This window comes from Lactuca sativa, chromosome 8, assembly GCF_002870075.4.
Source record: "Lactuca sativa cultivar Salinas chromosome 8, Lsat_Salinas_v11, whole genome shotgun sequence".
Lineage (NCBI taxonomy): Eukaryota > Viridiplantae > Streptophyta > Magnoliopsida > Asterales > Asteraceae > Lactuca > Lactuca sativa.
In genome coordinates this window covers 224,803,697-224,820,379 of record NC_056630.2, presented here as the reverse complement: position 1 = coordinate 224,820,379, position 16,683 = coordinate 224,803,697, and the positions used below count along the sequence as shown (strand labels likewise).

Sequence of the window (16,683 nt, the reverse complement as noted above, 5' to 3'; positions counted from 1 at the left end):
CCCTTCCTTTGCATAAAATATCTCATCGAGCCTAATATAAATTTCCCACCATTTTCGGTTCTAATTCGCTTAATCTACTTCTTAATTTGAGTTTTACAAGTTCATGGAAATTTACCGGGTAATAATATACATCGTTTTTGTGTTTGAGCAAATAGACCTAAATAGTTCTACCGTAATCGTCAACAACCGTTAGGAAATAATTAGCGCCCGAGAGAGTGGGTGTACGATACTTACACCAAACATCAATATATAATAACTCAAAATAATCAACCATTTTTATTGAATTATGCGAAAAAGGTAGCCCAGTGTGCTTAGCTTTAACACAAGAATCACAAACTTCTAGAGTTGCTCATCCAAAGTTTCTTGAAGCGTTTCTTACTCCCAATAAACCTTAAAAATCACAACTTTATGGACATGCATGTCCAATGCATGTCCCTTCCATTTTAGGTCAAAATCATGGAAATAAAGGCTTAAACTTGAGCATGGTACCAAAAACTACCTAGATCCTAAGATCTAAAACATATAACACTATAATGATAACATGGATCCATAAATTTGCCAACTTTATGAGATTCAACCATCCAAATTCTCACACCAAGAAGATATGGGGGAAATAGCTAGATCTATACATATAAAGCATAATGATTAGATTTTGACGACACACAAGGGTCCAAAAACATGCTCAAGATAGATGAAGAGAGTTGCTTACTGGAACTAAGATCAAGATAGCCTTCTTCTTCTTAATCTTCAAAACACCACCAAAACACACACAAGATCAAGGGTAAGCAAAGGAAGCTAGGGTTTTCTCTTGGAGGCTGAGGGAGAGTGAATGAGGCTGAGGGTGGCCAACCCTAGCGATCATATTCCCTTAAATAGGTGCTCAAACCCGAATTAGGGTTTGTTATTAAACAACGTCCACCCGGTGGCGATATAAGCCACACCATGACAACAACTTAAAGGCCATGAAAATTCTTGCCTTAGCTACGTTATGGGACTCCCATAACACGCCGCGGTCACCAGAGGTCTAACTTTCAATTTATTAAAATTACTTAAATAAATAACATACCCGAAACTTGGCGTTACAATTTATGTGTTGTGAGAATGGCGTTTAGATTTCTACAAGCAGTCATCAAAATCCCTAAATCAAAATCGAGTGGTAGTGTTTGAAGAATGGCGTCCATGAGAAAGAGAGAGAGAGAGAGAGAGAGAGAGAGAGAGAGAGAGAGAGAATGAGAGAGTAAGAGAGAAAAAAAGGGAAATAGTGTGTGCGTGTGTAAGAGAGAGCAAGAGTCTTATATTTATATCTAATAAAAATTTAAATTCAATAGAAAAAAGATCTAAAAACTACTAAGAGGATAAATTAGTATTTTCAATTTGAAAAGGGAATAAAACCACAATAAACTAGCTAAAAATGACAATTTTTCCATATTTGTCAAGGCTTGGATCAGTTTTTTGAAAAAAAAATACAAACCATAAGGACCATTTTGCAGTTTTGTCTAAAACTATATATATATATATATATATATATATATATATATATATATATAGAGAGAGAGAGAGAGAGAGAGTTAGGTTCAAATGTTTTCACTATCTATTGTGTGCATGTATGATTGATTCTGGACCAATCATTTTAGTTATTTTAAGAAAGTAATTAATGCTTATTAAATGCTGAAGATGTAATTAATACCTATTATATCTTCAACATGTAATATGCATTAATTACTTTCTTAAAATAACTAAAATGATTGGTCCAGAATCAGTCATACATGCACACAATAGATAGTGAAAACAAAATAACCTAACCCTATATATATATATATATATATATATATATATATATAGAGAGAGAGAGAGAGAGCTAGGTTCATGTATTCTAAATATTTATTGTGTGAATGTAAGAATCATTGTAGGCCAATCACTTCAAAAGGGTAATTATGTAATCTTATATTTAGTTAATATTTTTAATTTAATTATGTGATATTTATCCCAAAACAAAGCCCTTTTATATTAGGTAATTATTTATGACTTTGTTAATTATCATTAAGCCTATATATATTATCATCATTTATACATGCAGATTGTATTGTCCTACGTTTCAAAAGCCCTACATCATCCAATTCCAGCCGCCTACATGCTTTATTGCCTTTATCTCTTAAAGACAACGTTGGTTCTTAATCCCCTACGATTGCGATTGTAGAATAGATGATGACCAGAGTTGTTCCCTACCCCGACAACATTGGTTCATAATCACACCTTATGCCCACAAGTCTGGCCTAATCTTCATGACACACATAGTTATCGTATTCTTGTCATTTGACTCCTCACATCCTAAGGTGTTTTTGAGAATATGTATGTCTTCTTAACCTATTTTCTGCTCAACATTCTGGTTCCCCCCATTTAGTTTTGATTTGAAATTGAAATGGGTTTCCATAAATGTTGTTCTTTTTTTTTTCTTAATCGATCTCATCTGCAATCGTTAATAATATTTAATTCATTTGGGTAATTCTCATTATTGGAAATTGGTCAATGTTAAGGGTCGTTTCATTATGCCCTGCAAGTGTTTAATGCAATGCCAAGGAATACATTTCAACAAAATTTGGTGTTTTTGAGAATAGATATGTGTTCTTAACGTATTTTTTACTCAAATCTCTTACTGGAAATGGTGATACGAATGCAAATGAATGTTACATGTATTTTTTGTTGTAGTTCCTATTTGGAAGTGCATCTTACCGGGGGGGGGGGGGGGGTGTTTGCCAAATTTCATAGGAATTGGACTTGAATTTTATTCCAATCTATCTTTGATTGAAAGTGAGTTGGGATTGAATTCATAGAATCATATGAAAAGGTACTTTCATAATCTCATAATTTTTTTTAACATCATGTACTTAGTTTTGAACTACTAGTGTTTATAAGTGAATTGAATGCCACTATGTTTCTTGGTATAGGATATACATAATGATTATGGATTAAACCCACTTGGTGCTCTTTCCAACCCCCTTATTGGCTCTTCCTCTAAAAAAATATTTCCATTATTTCATTATTCTTTAACTTCTTGTGGTTAGTTTTGAACTACCATCTAGTTTCAAAGCTACTTCTAATCCGGTTTAGATAGGTTTGACAAGTTTAACCAACTTCTCTTTTCTTTTTTCTAAATTCATCCATGTCTTTTTTTGGTTACAAGACGATACACCAGTAGATTACTACATCATCTCTTCAAATTGGAATGTAATGCTATTGGATTATTTGCATCATAAGACTCTCGAGGTTCATCAAAATTTATGTTTATTCTATTTCTTTTTCTGATTTTTTACGCGATCTATCCGTTTTATTCATCAATTCAACTCTAAAAAAATTAGGTTTCTCGATTCGGGTACCATCAAATCCCTTTTTCCTTCTCTGGGTGTGATTCATTTCATCAATAAGTGTTCCATTCTTTAAGAATTTTCTGAAGCTAATGTATTCTTTCTTTAGAATAATCTGTAGAAAGTCTTATATTTTGGTAGAAAGTATTATATCTGACCATGTGGTATGCATTCTATTAGAATTACTAAAGTTTGTTTTATTATCTGTCATATAAAAGCATTCTAACAGAATGTTATTATTACATAATTTGATTTCATGGCGGTTATTCTCATATAATGTGTGAAGGGAGCATGGTGATCGGGGACATGAAGGTTGTATGATGGTGTGTGCATTGGAGATGAACAATGATCACCAAAGAAAGCATTACTCATCATTATATTTTGGCAAAATAATCTACCATAGAATGATAATACTATATGTAATATTATATTCTGGTAGAATAATCTCGAGATTATGTTTCTTTTTTTATTAATGAGTGTTTCATTATCATAGAATATAATATAAAGTTTTTAGTTTTTTAATAATATGATAGAAAAAATTTTACTTGTATCCAAAAACTTGTTATTCTTCGAGAAGTAGACTCTTTATTAGTTTATGGCTTGCATTTTCATAGAATATCATTATAAAAGAATGCGATTATGATAGAATAAAATCGGGTATGATTAAAAATTATGTTAGAATTATTTAAATTAAATTATTAAAAAAAAATCAGAATTCAAATTTAAGATTATCAAATATCCCCTAAAATCCAAAAATTTCCTTTTTTAAATTTGTGTTTCCTAATTTTAAGACAATGCAAATGTACAATATTGCCCTTCTATTAATTAAATGGTATTATTCTATTTTTCTTTAATTTAATAATATAAGTAAATTATTTTCTTAAAATAATTAAAATGATTGGTCCATATTCATCCTTATATCTACACAATAAGTAGTTAGAATACAATAAACTAAGTATATATATAGTAAAACTACAAAAAATGGTATCAATTGTATGTATTTTTTGAGGAAAATTGTTTAAACCTTGAAAAAATTGGATACATGGTCCTTTAGTTAGTTTCATTGTATTCAAAAATTGAAATGACTTTTTTTTATTTTTTTTTTTATCTTTTATATATTTAATTTTTAGTTTTCTTTATTTACTTTTAATATATTATTATTATTAAATACAAGAATGACCAACATCACACACACACACTCTCTCTCTCTCTCTCTCCCTCTCTCTATCTATCTATCTCTCTGTGCGTGTGTGAAAGAACACACTTCATCTTCTTATCTTCATTCTGTCACCACATGGATCATCACTTCCTTTCTAGAGTTTTAGGTGTGGGTTTCAAGAATAAGATCGAGAAATCTTCTAACCTTCCAAACCCATAAAATCAAGAATGGATCCTAACTCTCAGTCGATTATTACATAAGGTGTTCTTCTTATTTCTGTCAAAGAAAACATGTATGCAATGTTGGCATGTTGCATTATGCTATTCCTTCTTCAAACCAAATGAATAGTCCTTTACTCTCAGATCACCAACATTGCAATTTAATGATGATATTATATATTTCAAATTAGTATATTCTTTTATAAACACGATTTATTTGAAATCGCTATGGATTTGAACCACAATTAGCTTTTCTAGACACTATGTTTGTTTTTCATGCTATTTTTTGAAGAGTTTAATTCTAGTACTAGCAAGATTCTTGTAAAGGATCACACATTACAAGAACATAAAAACCTTAATTGACTTTCATCTAAGAATTTGGTTGAATCAATCTATTAAAATTACATAGTTCTATTCAAATAGAATATTTCCAATGCTTTAGCTCACCAAACAGACAAACATTATTTAATGAATGTCGATTGCTTAATACTGACAATGCTCCCCACCACCTTTTCTAAATAATTAGCTAATAACTCAACTATGATCTTATATTACACACCAATTAAATTGATTTAAACTGTTTGGCCAATACTCCTTAAGAAACAACATCTTATTAACCTCTTAGTAAGTGTAATAAAAGACGAATTGCCCATTTCAAAATCTTTTTAGTACCACGAGTTGCATCATGAATTCATCAGCATCAAGAAAGAGACAAATTTTTTAAGAGAGGACAAGAAGGAACAGGTAAGGATGTGAAACATTCTTTTGGAGTGCTGAAGGCGAAGTGACATATAGTTGAACATGCAGCACGACCATTGGATTTAGAAACTCTACGATATATAATGTATGCATGTATCATAATGCATAACATGGTAGTAGAAGATAAATGACACAATATTGCACACTATATCCCAACGGAGCCCAGACACGTTCAATTTCAACCAGGAACAACAAAGTATTTGCATCGAGTCATTGACATTCATGACGCAAATAAACACAGACAACTTCAAAAGGACTTGGTGAATTATATTTTCTATGGTAACGATAACGATAACGAATAACATTTAGTTTTTTTAAAAAATGTTTTTTTAACGAATGGCGTTGTATTTTTTTTTTTACTTTGGATGTTATGTATTAATTTCTATGTTATTTTTAATTTTTAAAAATTATTTTTATTCTATGTTATTTATAATTTTCAAACATTATGTTTTATTTATTATGTTATATTTAAAATATATTTGTTTTAATTAAAAAACAAAAAAGAAATTCGAAAAAAAAGAAATTATAAAGTGGAATAAAGTTGGTGTTATAAAAAGATGTAACATAGTGATCATTTTCCCACTTAGTGTTATGACATCATTGGTGATGTGACATGTAAAGTGACACTAAAATAGTGTTATAAATAGTTGTTCACATCGAATGGTTTAATACTCTTTAATGAAAGTAAAGGAAAAAATACGAGATTTTGAGGCTTGATCACTACCATACGACCGAACCACAACTTTAATCTCCTTGGGTGAACTCTGACTCAAACATCTAACATGTCATGGAAATAATGCCTTGAAAATCATTGAATTTTGGAACAAAACACATTATTGACGTGTCATGGATTACGAATCCACCCTCCTTCCACTATAATTCTATAAATTATAACATCTACCCTAATAAATAAAAATGATTTTGTCAAATGTTCTTCTCTCATTCAAATTGCCACATGTCATTTTGTCATAACTTAAAGATATATTTATTTTCCACTTGTCATTTATTTCATTTTTCATATCTAATATATTATTAATTAGTATCCATAAATTAAACCTACCATAATGATATTAGTTTTAAATTTTAAATTTTAAATTTTAAATTTTAAATTTTAAATTTTAAATTTCAATTTCAAATAAATTTACAGTTTAAACCTTTGTTTTTAACATTTTGTCATAATTTAAAGATATATTTCACATGTCATTTTGTCATAATTTAAAGATATATTTATTTTCCACTTGTCATTTATTTCATTTTTCATATCTAATATATTATTAATTAGTTTCCATAAATTAAACCTACCAAAATGATATTAATTTTAAATTTTAAATTTTAAATTTAAATTTCAATTTCAAATAAATTTACAGTTTAAACCTTTGTTTTTAACATTTTGTTATAATTAACCTGTTTAGTATACGAGTCTGATAACTAAACAATAATTTTAATTTATTTATTTTTTGCATGTTTTTTTCTCATAATTTTCATTTATTTCAAATTTCGAATTCAAATAAACTTCTCATTTAATTGTTTCTATTTAACATTTTGTTTTAATCAACCCGTATAATATACGAGTTTCAGAACTAGTTTACAATTAAATGACTCATAGCCTAACGATGATGTTGTCATTCCTTTCTAAGGTCGAATGTTCAAATCAGACGTAAATGAATTTAAAAATATTTTTAAAAATAAAAATAAAAAAATTTACAACCCAAACCCACGGGATCGTCGAATGCAAGATAAACCAATTATATGGAAACACAAAGTCACAAAGCACGAATCTAGGGTCAATTTCAACCCCTTATTTTACAAGTTAACTCTGCTTTTATTCCAACTTATGCTTTACTCCATTAGTGTTTTCAACTCTAAAAATACTTTAAAAAGAAGAACACTTCCTGATGTTGTTGTCCCCTCGCCACCTCAATCTACGCAATCATCTACTCCCATTTAGTTAAAAAACTCTCCATACCCCCACCTTCCTCCTTTTCATGCCCTAAAAATACTACTGTCTTGTCTCGTTTCTTTTTTTTCTTGATAAACAAAAAACGATCTTTGCTTTCGCCTACCGAAAGCCCACTTGGAATTTGAATTGTATATGTCTTTATTCCGGTATTTCCCCATCGATTGAAAACCATTGTCCGAAGGTCAAAGATATTTCCTGTTTTGAGCAATCAAGTCAACTCAAATTCAACTAATTTCTCCACACCAGGTTCATATTCTTGATTTCCTTTCGCAGAATTTCGATCTTTATTGTTTTCGAAACATGGGTTTCTGTTAATTTGCGATATTTCAAGGGTTTGATGTGTTGTCGATTAAAAAAATCGAAACTTTCGTCTACCCAAAGCCCTAGATGTCAATTTTCGGTAAGAATTTCAAGAAACATGCTAATGTTTACTCAGGGAGGATATACAATAGCGATAGAAAGTGGATAATCCCCTTTTTTGTAAGCTTGCTCGTATGGATTACTCTAATTTCAGCTGCCATTTTTGGGTTTTATTCATCATCATCATCCTCATCCTCATCATCGTACAATCACGATTCATCCCATTTCGATATAGTTTCTTTTGCAAAATCAGATGATTCGAGTGGGTTTTTTGTCGACATGAACATAGAAAAACCTAGTGAATTCCCGAAAGAAAAAGCCCCTAGATTAGCTTACCTTATTTCAGGTACGAAGGGAGATAGTAAGAGAATGATGAGAACATTACAAGCTGTTTATCATCCAAGAAATCAATACATCTTGCATATGGATCTTGAAGCTCCACCTCGCGAAAGATTGGAGTTAACAATGGCTGTTAAAAACGATCCAACTTTTTCTGAAGTTGAGAATGTTAGAGTCATGGCTCAATCTAATTTGGTGACATATAAGGGCCCCACAATGATAGCAACAACCCTTCAAGCTATTGCTATTTTGTTGAAGGAGAGTTTGAATTGGGATTGGTTTATAAATCTTAGTGCTTCTGATTATCCTCTTGTGACACAAGATGGTGAGTTTGAAATTTCCATATCATTAGTTGGTTTATTATCATTCAACTCATGACATTTATAACATTGATATTTGGATGCTATTTGTTTAGGTGTTTTACATTCAACGTTTTTCTTCGTAGAAATAATGATGCCATTGTGTGTGGAAAAATAGGAAAATGGAATGATACCCGTAAAATGAATAATGTAGGTAGTGAATAGTGATGCTTATTACCTTTAGATACTTTGGTGTTGTTTATTTTTGACTTATTAGAGACTTAATGCAGAAAGAACGACTTAATAGAGAAAATCATCATTTCCCTGACTTTTTGTGTGATGTTTTTTTCTTTATGTATTAAGACAAAAAGAAACACTCATATATAGCTTATAGTATTAAGTCTGTCTCCATTAAGTCCATTAAGTAAAAAGAAGCAACATTGTAAAAAATGATCTTAGGATGATTCTATCTTTATTCTTTCACGCACATCATTGTAAAAACAAGAAACGTAAAAAACAAATAATGGTATTCTTGTAGTTTGTCTATTTGGCTACATCTACATGTGTTGCTAGAATATTATTATATTTTTTGTTAAGCTTAAATGGAAGAAATAACAACATACTTTCATTTGTTTATTTATTAGTTATTACATCATCCTACTTCCATTTTATATGTTGTTAATTGTTACATTTTAATTACATTCTTATAAATTGCTCATGTTTTAATCATGTAGATCTACTTCATGTTTTCTCTAATTTGTCAAGAACTCTCAACTTCATTGAACACACAAAGCTTACAGGATGGAAATTGTAAGAAACAACAATGTACTTTCATAGATTTGATTATTCTTATTGTTATTATTATTTTTTAAATCTTGCAAAAATAATGATAGTTTTTGATACGTATTTTTTTGTAGGAATCAAAGGGCAAAGCCGATTATTGTGGACCCCGGTCTTTATTTGTCAAAGAAATCGGATCTTGCAATCACTTCACAAAGAAGATCTCTTCCTACATCTTTTAAATTGTTCACTGGTAAGATTTCTAATTCTGGATATAATAAGTTAAAAGGACAATTTACAAAAAATAAATCATTATATTGATTTAGTCATCATGCTTTTTTGAAAATAGTTAAGTTGCTAAATAAATATAATGGTGAAAGTACTAGTGCTTTTCTACATTTTGCCTCAAGTTATAAAGCACTCTGCATCTTCTAAAGAAAATGAGAATTGATGTATGTTTACTTTGACTTTTTGGGTCAAAATTATACATTCAAAATTGACAAGGATTTTTCAGTCTTTTCAATAAAATTTTGATGGTTATACTATTTTTGAATGTTATGGTAAAATATATTAACGTTGGTGATAGGTTTGATTTCAATAGCCATATTAATTTCAAATTTGAAAAGTAGTTTTTTGTTTGACTTTGACCTAAAAGTCAACGTTTACATCTCTTTGTAAGGAAGGGAGTCGTAAAAGCTTTGTACTTCATTCATGGGTCAAAAATTTATATCAAATACAAAGTAATTTTCACTGCTATAACTGAATAAATTTGTAAATTTAGTCCCTGCAGTTTTTTAATTTACAGAAAAGGTCTGTAAACTTTCTTCTTTTTTTTCTAAAAAAATAGTCCATATGTTTAAGATTTTTGTATGTTGGCAGGTTTGACCCTGTGTAGAAAATAAATTACTAAAATTGTCCCCATAATTTCCAGAAAATGTTGTGTATTTTGTTTTACAAAAACGGTCCATATGTTTAGAAAAATTACAAAAATTTTCCCCGTAATTCACAGAAGATATCATTGTGTAATTTTTATTTATTTAGAGAAACGGTCCGTATGTTAAAAAAATTACAAAATAGTCCCTACCTAATAGAAAATTTACAGATTTAGTCCCTACACTTTCATATGTGGGCAAATTTCGTCCCCCATTAGCCCTAAAAACAAATAAAGGCAAATTCTAAATAAGTTAGGACTTAAATGCAAAAACCCTCATGATTCCTTTCACAAGTTAGTAAAAGAAACACTCATATATAGCTCACTAGATTAATTATGTGTCTCCATTAAAGTTATGTTTGGCATACTAGCTAGCTTTTCAGCTGATAGCTGAAAAACTTGTTAAATAAAAAGGTAGCTGATAAAAAATAATGTTTAGTAAAACTAACTGAAAGATATATAAAATGACATAAAAAAATATTTAAAAGAATGTGTTTCTATAATTATTTAAGGGATATATTTGAAAAGATTTTAAAAAGCTCCTAAAAGGTTAGTCTAAGTAGCTTTTTAAAAAACTAGTTTATAAGCTACTTTTTGACTTGTCAAACATAACAACTTAAAAAAGCTTGAAAAATAAGCTATCTTAGCTGTGGCCCGCCAAACACAGCCCAAGTCCATTAAGTTAAAAAGAAACAGTATCTTACAATTTTTTTTTCACAATATAATAGGCTCCGCATGGGTAATGCTAACACGATCATTTGTGGAATATTGCATTTGGGGATACGATAATTTTCCAAGAACAATTTTAATGTACTACACAAACTTTGTGTCTTCACCCGAAGGCTATTTCCACACAGTCATTTGCAACACGGAAGAGTTCACAAAAACCGCAATAAGTCACGACCTTCATTACATCGCGTGGGACACGCCTCCAAAGCAACACCCGCGTTACTTAACCATTAAAGACTTTGAAAAAATGGTGAATAGTAGCGCGCCATTTGCAAGAAAATTTCAAAAAGATGATGTGGTTCTTGACAAGATTGATCAAGAGCTTTTGGGTCGAACCCATCGGTTCGGTCGTGGTGCGTGGTGCGTGGGTGGCTCGGACCGTGGCTCGGACCCGTGTGCGGTTCGTGGTGATGATTCGGTTTTTAGCCCCGGAAAGGGTGCGGTGAGGTTGAATGAGTTGTTTGTGGAGCTTTTGTCGGATGATTTTGGAAGTAAAACGTGTCCTTCGTGAAGAGGGGTTGGGTTAGATTTTGGGAAAGTGTACATTGTTTTTTATAGATTGAAAGTTGATTTTTGTTTTTGGGTAAAAATTGCAAGTTGTAAAGTTTAAAGAAATCAATGCAAGTATTATTTCTTAATACGGGTTGAGGCCCTTTTTGTTTCTTATGCGTTTGTTACATTGGACACTATACAACATGATTAAAGTTTTGGATATGTGGGTGTAAAATGTAAAGCTACATCTACGTGTTAGAAATATTTATTATGATTATTCATAGTATTTTGGTGCTAAAATGAGTATGGCTTCCATATTTGTGGTGTTATAAACAATGATTTAACTAATATCCGTTTTTTTAGTTGACTTGCTCAAATCTGGTTTTCAATTTTTATAATGAATAGTTTGTTTTAAATGAATATAATATCTTACTAAACATATAAATTAATGAAATTTTTTTAACAATTCATTAAATATTTGAAATAGTTATATTTTTTTATGTCACATAATCTCATAATTTGTAAGAGCTCTTTTGTCCAATAAAAAATAACTAACTTACGTATAAAAATAACATAACAATGGGATTAATCTGGGTTTTGGGTCAACAGTTCAACCAAATTTTTAATAAACCCGGTTAGTTATTCCAAGTCATAAATAGGTAAAAATCCGTTAATAGTTGACCCGTTTTTTAATTAATTTAATTGTACAACAATGTTTCTTTTATACATATATAATAGTTTATATATGTATAAACTATTACATTTCAGGTTGGTTGTTGAATTCTTCCTTACATTTATATTCAAAAAAAAGAGTGATCGAATACATAATTTTATAATTGCTACTTTGTTAAAAATTGAATGTTACATCAACATCATAAGAGATCAATAACAATGTAATCACACCTTCAACATAACTACATCAAAATATCAAATTATTCCAATTCAAATTCAAATTCAAGAACAATTCAAATCCAAATAACTTTGAATAATCTCTTCTTGAGAAAGATCCGTAAAATACCCTTTACCAACCGATACACCCTCCTCCAAACCCGCCTTTTCAACCGCACCCTGAACCTTGTCACCACCAACCGCACCCGGGTCCAACAAATTACAAGCCACCTCAATAACCTCACCATGAACCAGAGCCATGGACTGAACCGAAGTGAGCCCACCTCCTCTCTGACTCACCCTTTTCGCAATCCTTCGAACTGTTGCCATGTCAGCACAAAACACGGGCACGTTGTAGTTATCGACCCACTTGGTTGTACCGATGGTGATCACGCCTTTGGATTGAACCGCGTGGGCTGGACCATGGTCCGGTTTGAGTGGTAGAACCATGGACCGTGGTCCACCGGACCAGTGGTGCGTGGTTGTGTTTGGGTTGAAGTAGCCGAGGGACCTTCTGATGGAGTCTAGTGATCTTTCGGTGTCATGAGCGGCTCCGTATGTGTAGGTTGGGACTGTAGGCTATGTTTGTATATATTAGCATAGCCTTTTGTTATGACAGTATAGTATACAATTGTACTGCGTATTGTATATTGTGTATTGTGTACTGTGTTTGACATGTAGTGAACTGTAATAGTAAGTTATGATGTGATTTGACAAAAAGTTGGGGACATTTTTGTTCACTATTATAGTATTGTACTTTCATTTTTTTGTTATTAAAATATTTTACTTCAAAGAAGTACAATGCAGTAATCGAAAAAATGAAAGTAAGATGTTATAATAAGCAAATTAAATGAAAGTATTTTGTCAAATATAATGGTTCAAAAACGTCATTATTCATTTGAAATACATGAAATGATTATTGAAAATGTTTAAGCTTTGGTTTAAAAAAAATTTTGATTTATTTGTGGGGAAATATACATAAAAGTCTCATTATTTTGGGAAAATTTTGATATAGTCATGATTTTTTTTAACAGAAAAGTTCTCATTATTTAATATTTTGCCCAAATTAACAAAAAAACAAATCCTTATTTTTATTTTAACATGAAAGGGAAATCTCCGATAAAGTCCTAATATTTTGGGTCAGTTTATGGTTTACTCCCTAACTTTTATTTTTCGAACAGAAAAGTCCCGATTATTTTATATTTTGCCCAAATTAACGAAACAACCCTTATTTTGTTGTCAACAGAAAACAACAAATTATCGTATAAAGTTAGATAATCGGGACTTTTTTGTTCACAAAATAAATATTGGGATTAAACCGTAAAACTGACCCAAAATATTAAGACTTTCTTGGAGATTATGATATCAGACTTTTCTATTAAAAAAATTATGACTTATTCATAAAAATTTTCCCACAATAACGAGAGTTTTACATATTAGTTAAGAAAGCAAACCTTTAAGTATGGATCCAATATCTACAGCAAGAGCTTTGGCAATTCCAGCCACTTGTTCAAGTGATGTTGAAGCTAACGGATGAAAACAGATATGATCAACAACACCAAGCCTCGGATGAGTTCCAGTATGCAATCCAAAATCAATGGCTTCAAAAGCCGATTTCACCATTGAGAAAACAGCATGCTTTAAGGGACATGAATCTGGAGAGTGTTTTGAGACAAGTGTGTATCCTACTCTGTTGTACTTCTCATCTTCAAATTTATTGACAATCGCTGCTTCCGGAAATAGTTTTGCAGCTTGTTCAATTGATTCCAGAGCAGATTTGTTTCGTGTCTCCGATATGTAAACTTTGCAACAGGAAAACATCGATTTAAGCATTTCTGTTCATAGGACCCAATGAACATTAATACGAATTGGGATGAGTAGCTTGAACAAACGGAATTGCGGGATTCATATTGCAAAAAAGAAGTGAAATTTAGTAATTAAAAGCACAGAAAGATGAGCAATGCTTACTGGATTCGTTCGACGATTGTTTTATTGTGTGTGAAGAATGATGGATCGATTTGTTCGGTTCTTCAAAACCCTAAAAGTTTGGTGGAAATTGATACACAGCGGACATTATCAATCGTGGCCGGTTGTGAAGTAATGTGCAGCAGAAGAATTGTCTTTTGATGGATTTGTGGGTGGGAATCATGAGTTCCCATATCCAATACCTCATCCCCAAATTGAATATAACAAGTTCAACTAAATAAATAAATAAATAAAAAGACATGCATATCTAATTTTTAAAGAAAGAGAAAATGACAAATTTTTTGTGGAAAATAGTCAAAAAAAAAAAAAATTGAAATTGCAAAATTGGCCATCGAAATCGCAGATGAGAATGATATGTATGATATTTTCACATTCCATCTGCGAATGTATAAGTGACTAAAGCAAAGATATGCTTTAGCCACTTGTACATTTGCAGGTTGTACATTTGCAGGTGGGGTATTTTTATTGTATATATATAGGGTTTAGCAGGCTAAAATTGCAAATGGACTGTGTCCATCTCGATTTCCTCTCTCTTTGATTTGTGATTTTATGTTATTTATTTATTTATTTTTTATTTTGACTATGAAATCAATGAGTTTGACTATGAAATAACCTTATTATATATAAACTTTTGTAGAAAATTATCAGTTTACTTGTTATTTCTTTATAAAATTTCTTTAGAATCTTTCTAAAAAAATGATTGAATATTTGGTTTGTCTTGTAACCGGTGAGAGATGACAAGTTATTGAAACAAATCTAGAATACGTATGTCTATTTTTGAATTCGCTTTGATATTTTCTGAGTATATTAGTTATAGTGATTTTGTATCTTTGGTGAGAAGCAAAATAGGTTTGTTAGACAAATATAGAATTAGTCTTCGTTTTCATCATCCTGAATTGAATTATTATACAGCCATAGTTGAAGACATGAATGTTAGAATGTTGATAAATGTAATCAAATGTGGTGGAGGAAGGGCCGTGAAAGTGTTTGTGGTGGTTGATGAAGGAGATGAGGTTAATGAGGTTGGTCAGAGTGAAAATCAGTCGGTTGGTAATTTATGCAGCTATAAAGGGAGCAACGATCTGATAGGTACTTTCAATACTCCTAGTGTACCTTAATTTCACAGTGTTGCTGAAAATATTAATGTTACTTATTCCCCTATTCACTATGTGGATCCTGAGAATTACAAGTATGTTGGTGATTATGATGTTGGTACATATCTTAATGACGTGGGTGGTTGTTATGTTGATGTTCCTGAACAAGAAGTTAAAGTTATGAATAGACGTGTAGTAGATAAAAGTGAAAAGAAAAAAATTATGCGTCAAAAAGATGAAAAAAGGCATGTTTACGAGGATTATGTTGATGTTGCTGATGTAAGTTTAGATATAACCGACTTAGAAAGCAATTCAGATGGAGATGAGTTGGGTGACGAAGTTAAAGCTAAGTTTCCCGATAACTTTTTTTACGGTATGCCTTCTCTACCAACATGTCCAGTTGATATTAATGAAGATATCCCAACACAGATGGTAAGCATCAATCTTCAAAAGATTGAATGTGAGAATATATTTAAGAACAAAGAACTTTTAAAGCGGGCTATTGGTAAAAAATGTCTTCGAGAAGGTTTTCAGAAAAGGACAAGTAGATCCACAAAATCAATGTATGAGGTTGTGTGTGTTTCGAAAAATTGTTATTGGTTACTAAGAGCAAAAGCAATTAAAAATTTTGATGGACTTTTCCAAGTGAATAAATTATTGATGTACACACATGTTCTTCAACAATTTTGCAACCTAATCATCGACAAGCAAACAAATATTTTTTGGATGAATATCTTGCTGATGCTTTGGCTGAAGATTATAGTAGAGTTTATTGGGGAAAAGATATTAATGATATGAATGCTCAATTGAATATCAATATCTCATACCATCAGGCATGGCGTGCGAAGCAATATGCATTGTTGTTGTTAAGGGGTACGAAAGATGATTTTTTTACCAAACTTCCGGCTTATTTCCACAATTTGGTCAAACATAATCTGGGTACGATGACACATATTAAAACAGATGGTGATGATCGCTTTGAGTTTTTGTACGTCGCACTTGGTTGTTCGGTTAGTATTTTAATATTTTTTTATTTTTTATTTTTTAATTTTATTTTGGTGTATTTGAATAGATATACAATGTATTGTAGGTACGCGCTTTTGTCAATTTTTGTAAATCGACCCTTGTAGTAGATGGTGCCCACCTCAATGGTGAGTTTAAATGTACCATGTTACGTGCAGTTGCTAAGGACGAACAAAACCAAATACTAACGGTTGCATATGGTATATGCAAAAATGAGTGTACAGATTCGTGGACATGTTTTTTTTTTTTTTTAAAAACGACGTGATTGCATAGGCAATATGCAGGAGCTTACAATTATATCTGA

The 16,683-nt window shown here is 31.1% G+C and overlaps 2 protein-coding genes across 2 annotated transcripts; one reads left to right on the top strand and one right to left on the bottom strand.

Annotated features, from left to right (window-relative positions):
* Positions 1-7,351: 7,351 nt before the first annotated feature.
* LOC111906215 (beta-glucuronosyltransferase GlcAT14B) lies at positions 7,352-11,534 on the top strand. The gene is made up of 4 exons (XM_023901939.3): positions 7,352-8,482; positions 9,191-9,266; positions 9,374-9,489; positions 10,896-11,534. The coding sequence occupies exons 1-4, from the start codon at positions 7,846-7,848 to the stop codon at positions 11,405-11,407; spliced, it is 1,341 nt and encodes a 446-aa protein (XP_023757707.1). The 5' UTR covers positions 7,352-7,845; the 3' UTR covers positions 11,408-11,534.
* A 667-nt stretch (positions 11,535-12,201) lies between these two features.
* Positions 12,202-14,464, bottom strand: LOC111906214 (uncharacterized). Its single transcript, XM_023901938.3, has 3 exons — positions 14,245-14,464; positions 13,731-14,111; positions 12,202-12,848 (listed from the first exon to the last, which is right to left on the bottom strand). The coding sequence occupies exons 2-3, from the start codon at positions 14,107-14,109 to the stop codon at positions 12,343-12,345; spliced, it is 885 nt and encodes a 294-aa protein (XP_023757706.1). The 5' UTR covers positions 14,110-14,111; positions 14,245-14,464; the 3' UTR covers positions 12,202-12,342.
* Positions 14,465-16,683: the final 2,219 nt, after the last annotated feature.

What these genes read in the sequence shown, in the direction of transcription:
- LOC111906214 (XM_023901938.3), bottom strand. Translation starts at nt 14,109, where the DNA reads ATGCTTAAATCGATGTTTTCCTGTTGCAAAGTTTACATATCGGAGACA. An exon ending in TATTGGATCCATACTTAAAG is followed by an intron (nt 12,849 to 13,730) that starts GTTTGCTTTCTT and finishes CATAGCCTACAG; the next exon opens with TCCCAACCTACACATACGGA.
- LOC111906215 (XM_023901939.3), top strand. Translation starts at nt 7,846, where the DNA reads ATGTCAATTTTCGGTAAGAATTTCAAGAAACATGCTAATGTTTACTCA. An exon ending in TCCTCTTGTGACACAAGATG is followed by an intron (nt 8,483 to 9,190) that starts GTGAGTTTGAAA and finishes TTAATCATGTAG; the next exon opens with ATCTACTTCATGTTTTCTCT. An exon ending in AAGCTTACAGGATGGAAATT is followed by an intron (nt 9,267 to 9,373) that starts GTAAGAAACAAC and finishes ATTTTTTTGTAG; the next exon opens with GAATCAAAGGGCAAAGCCGA.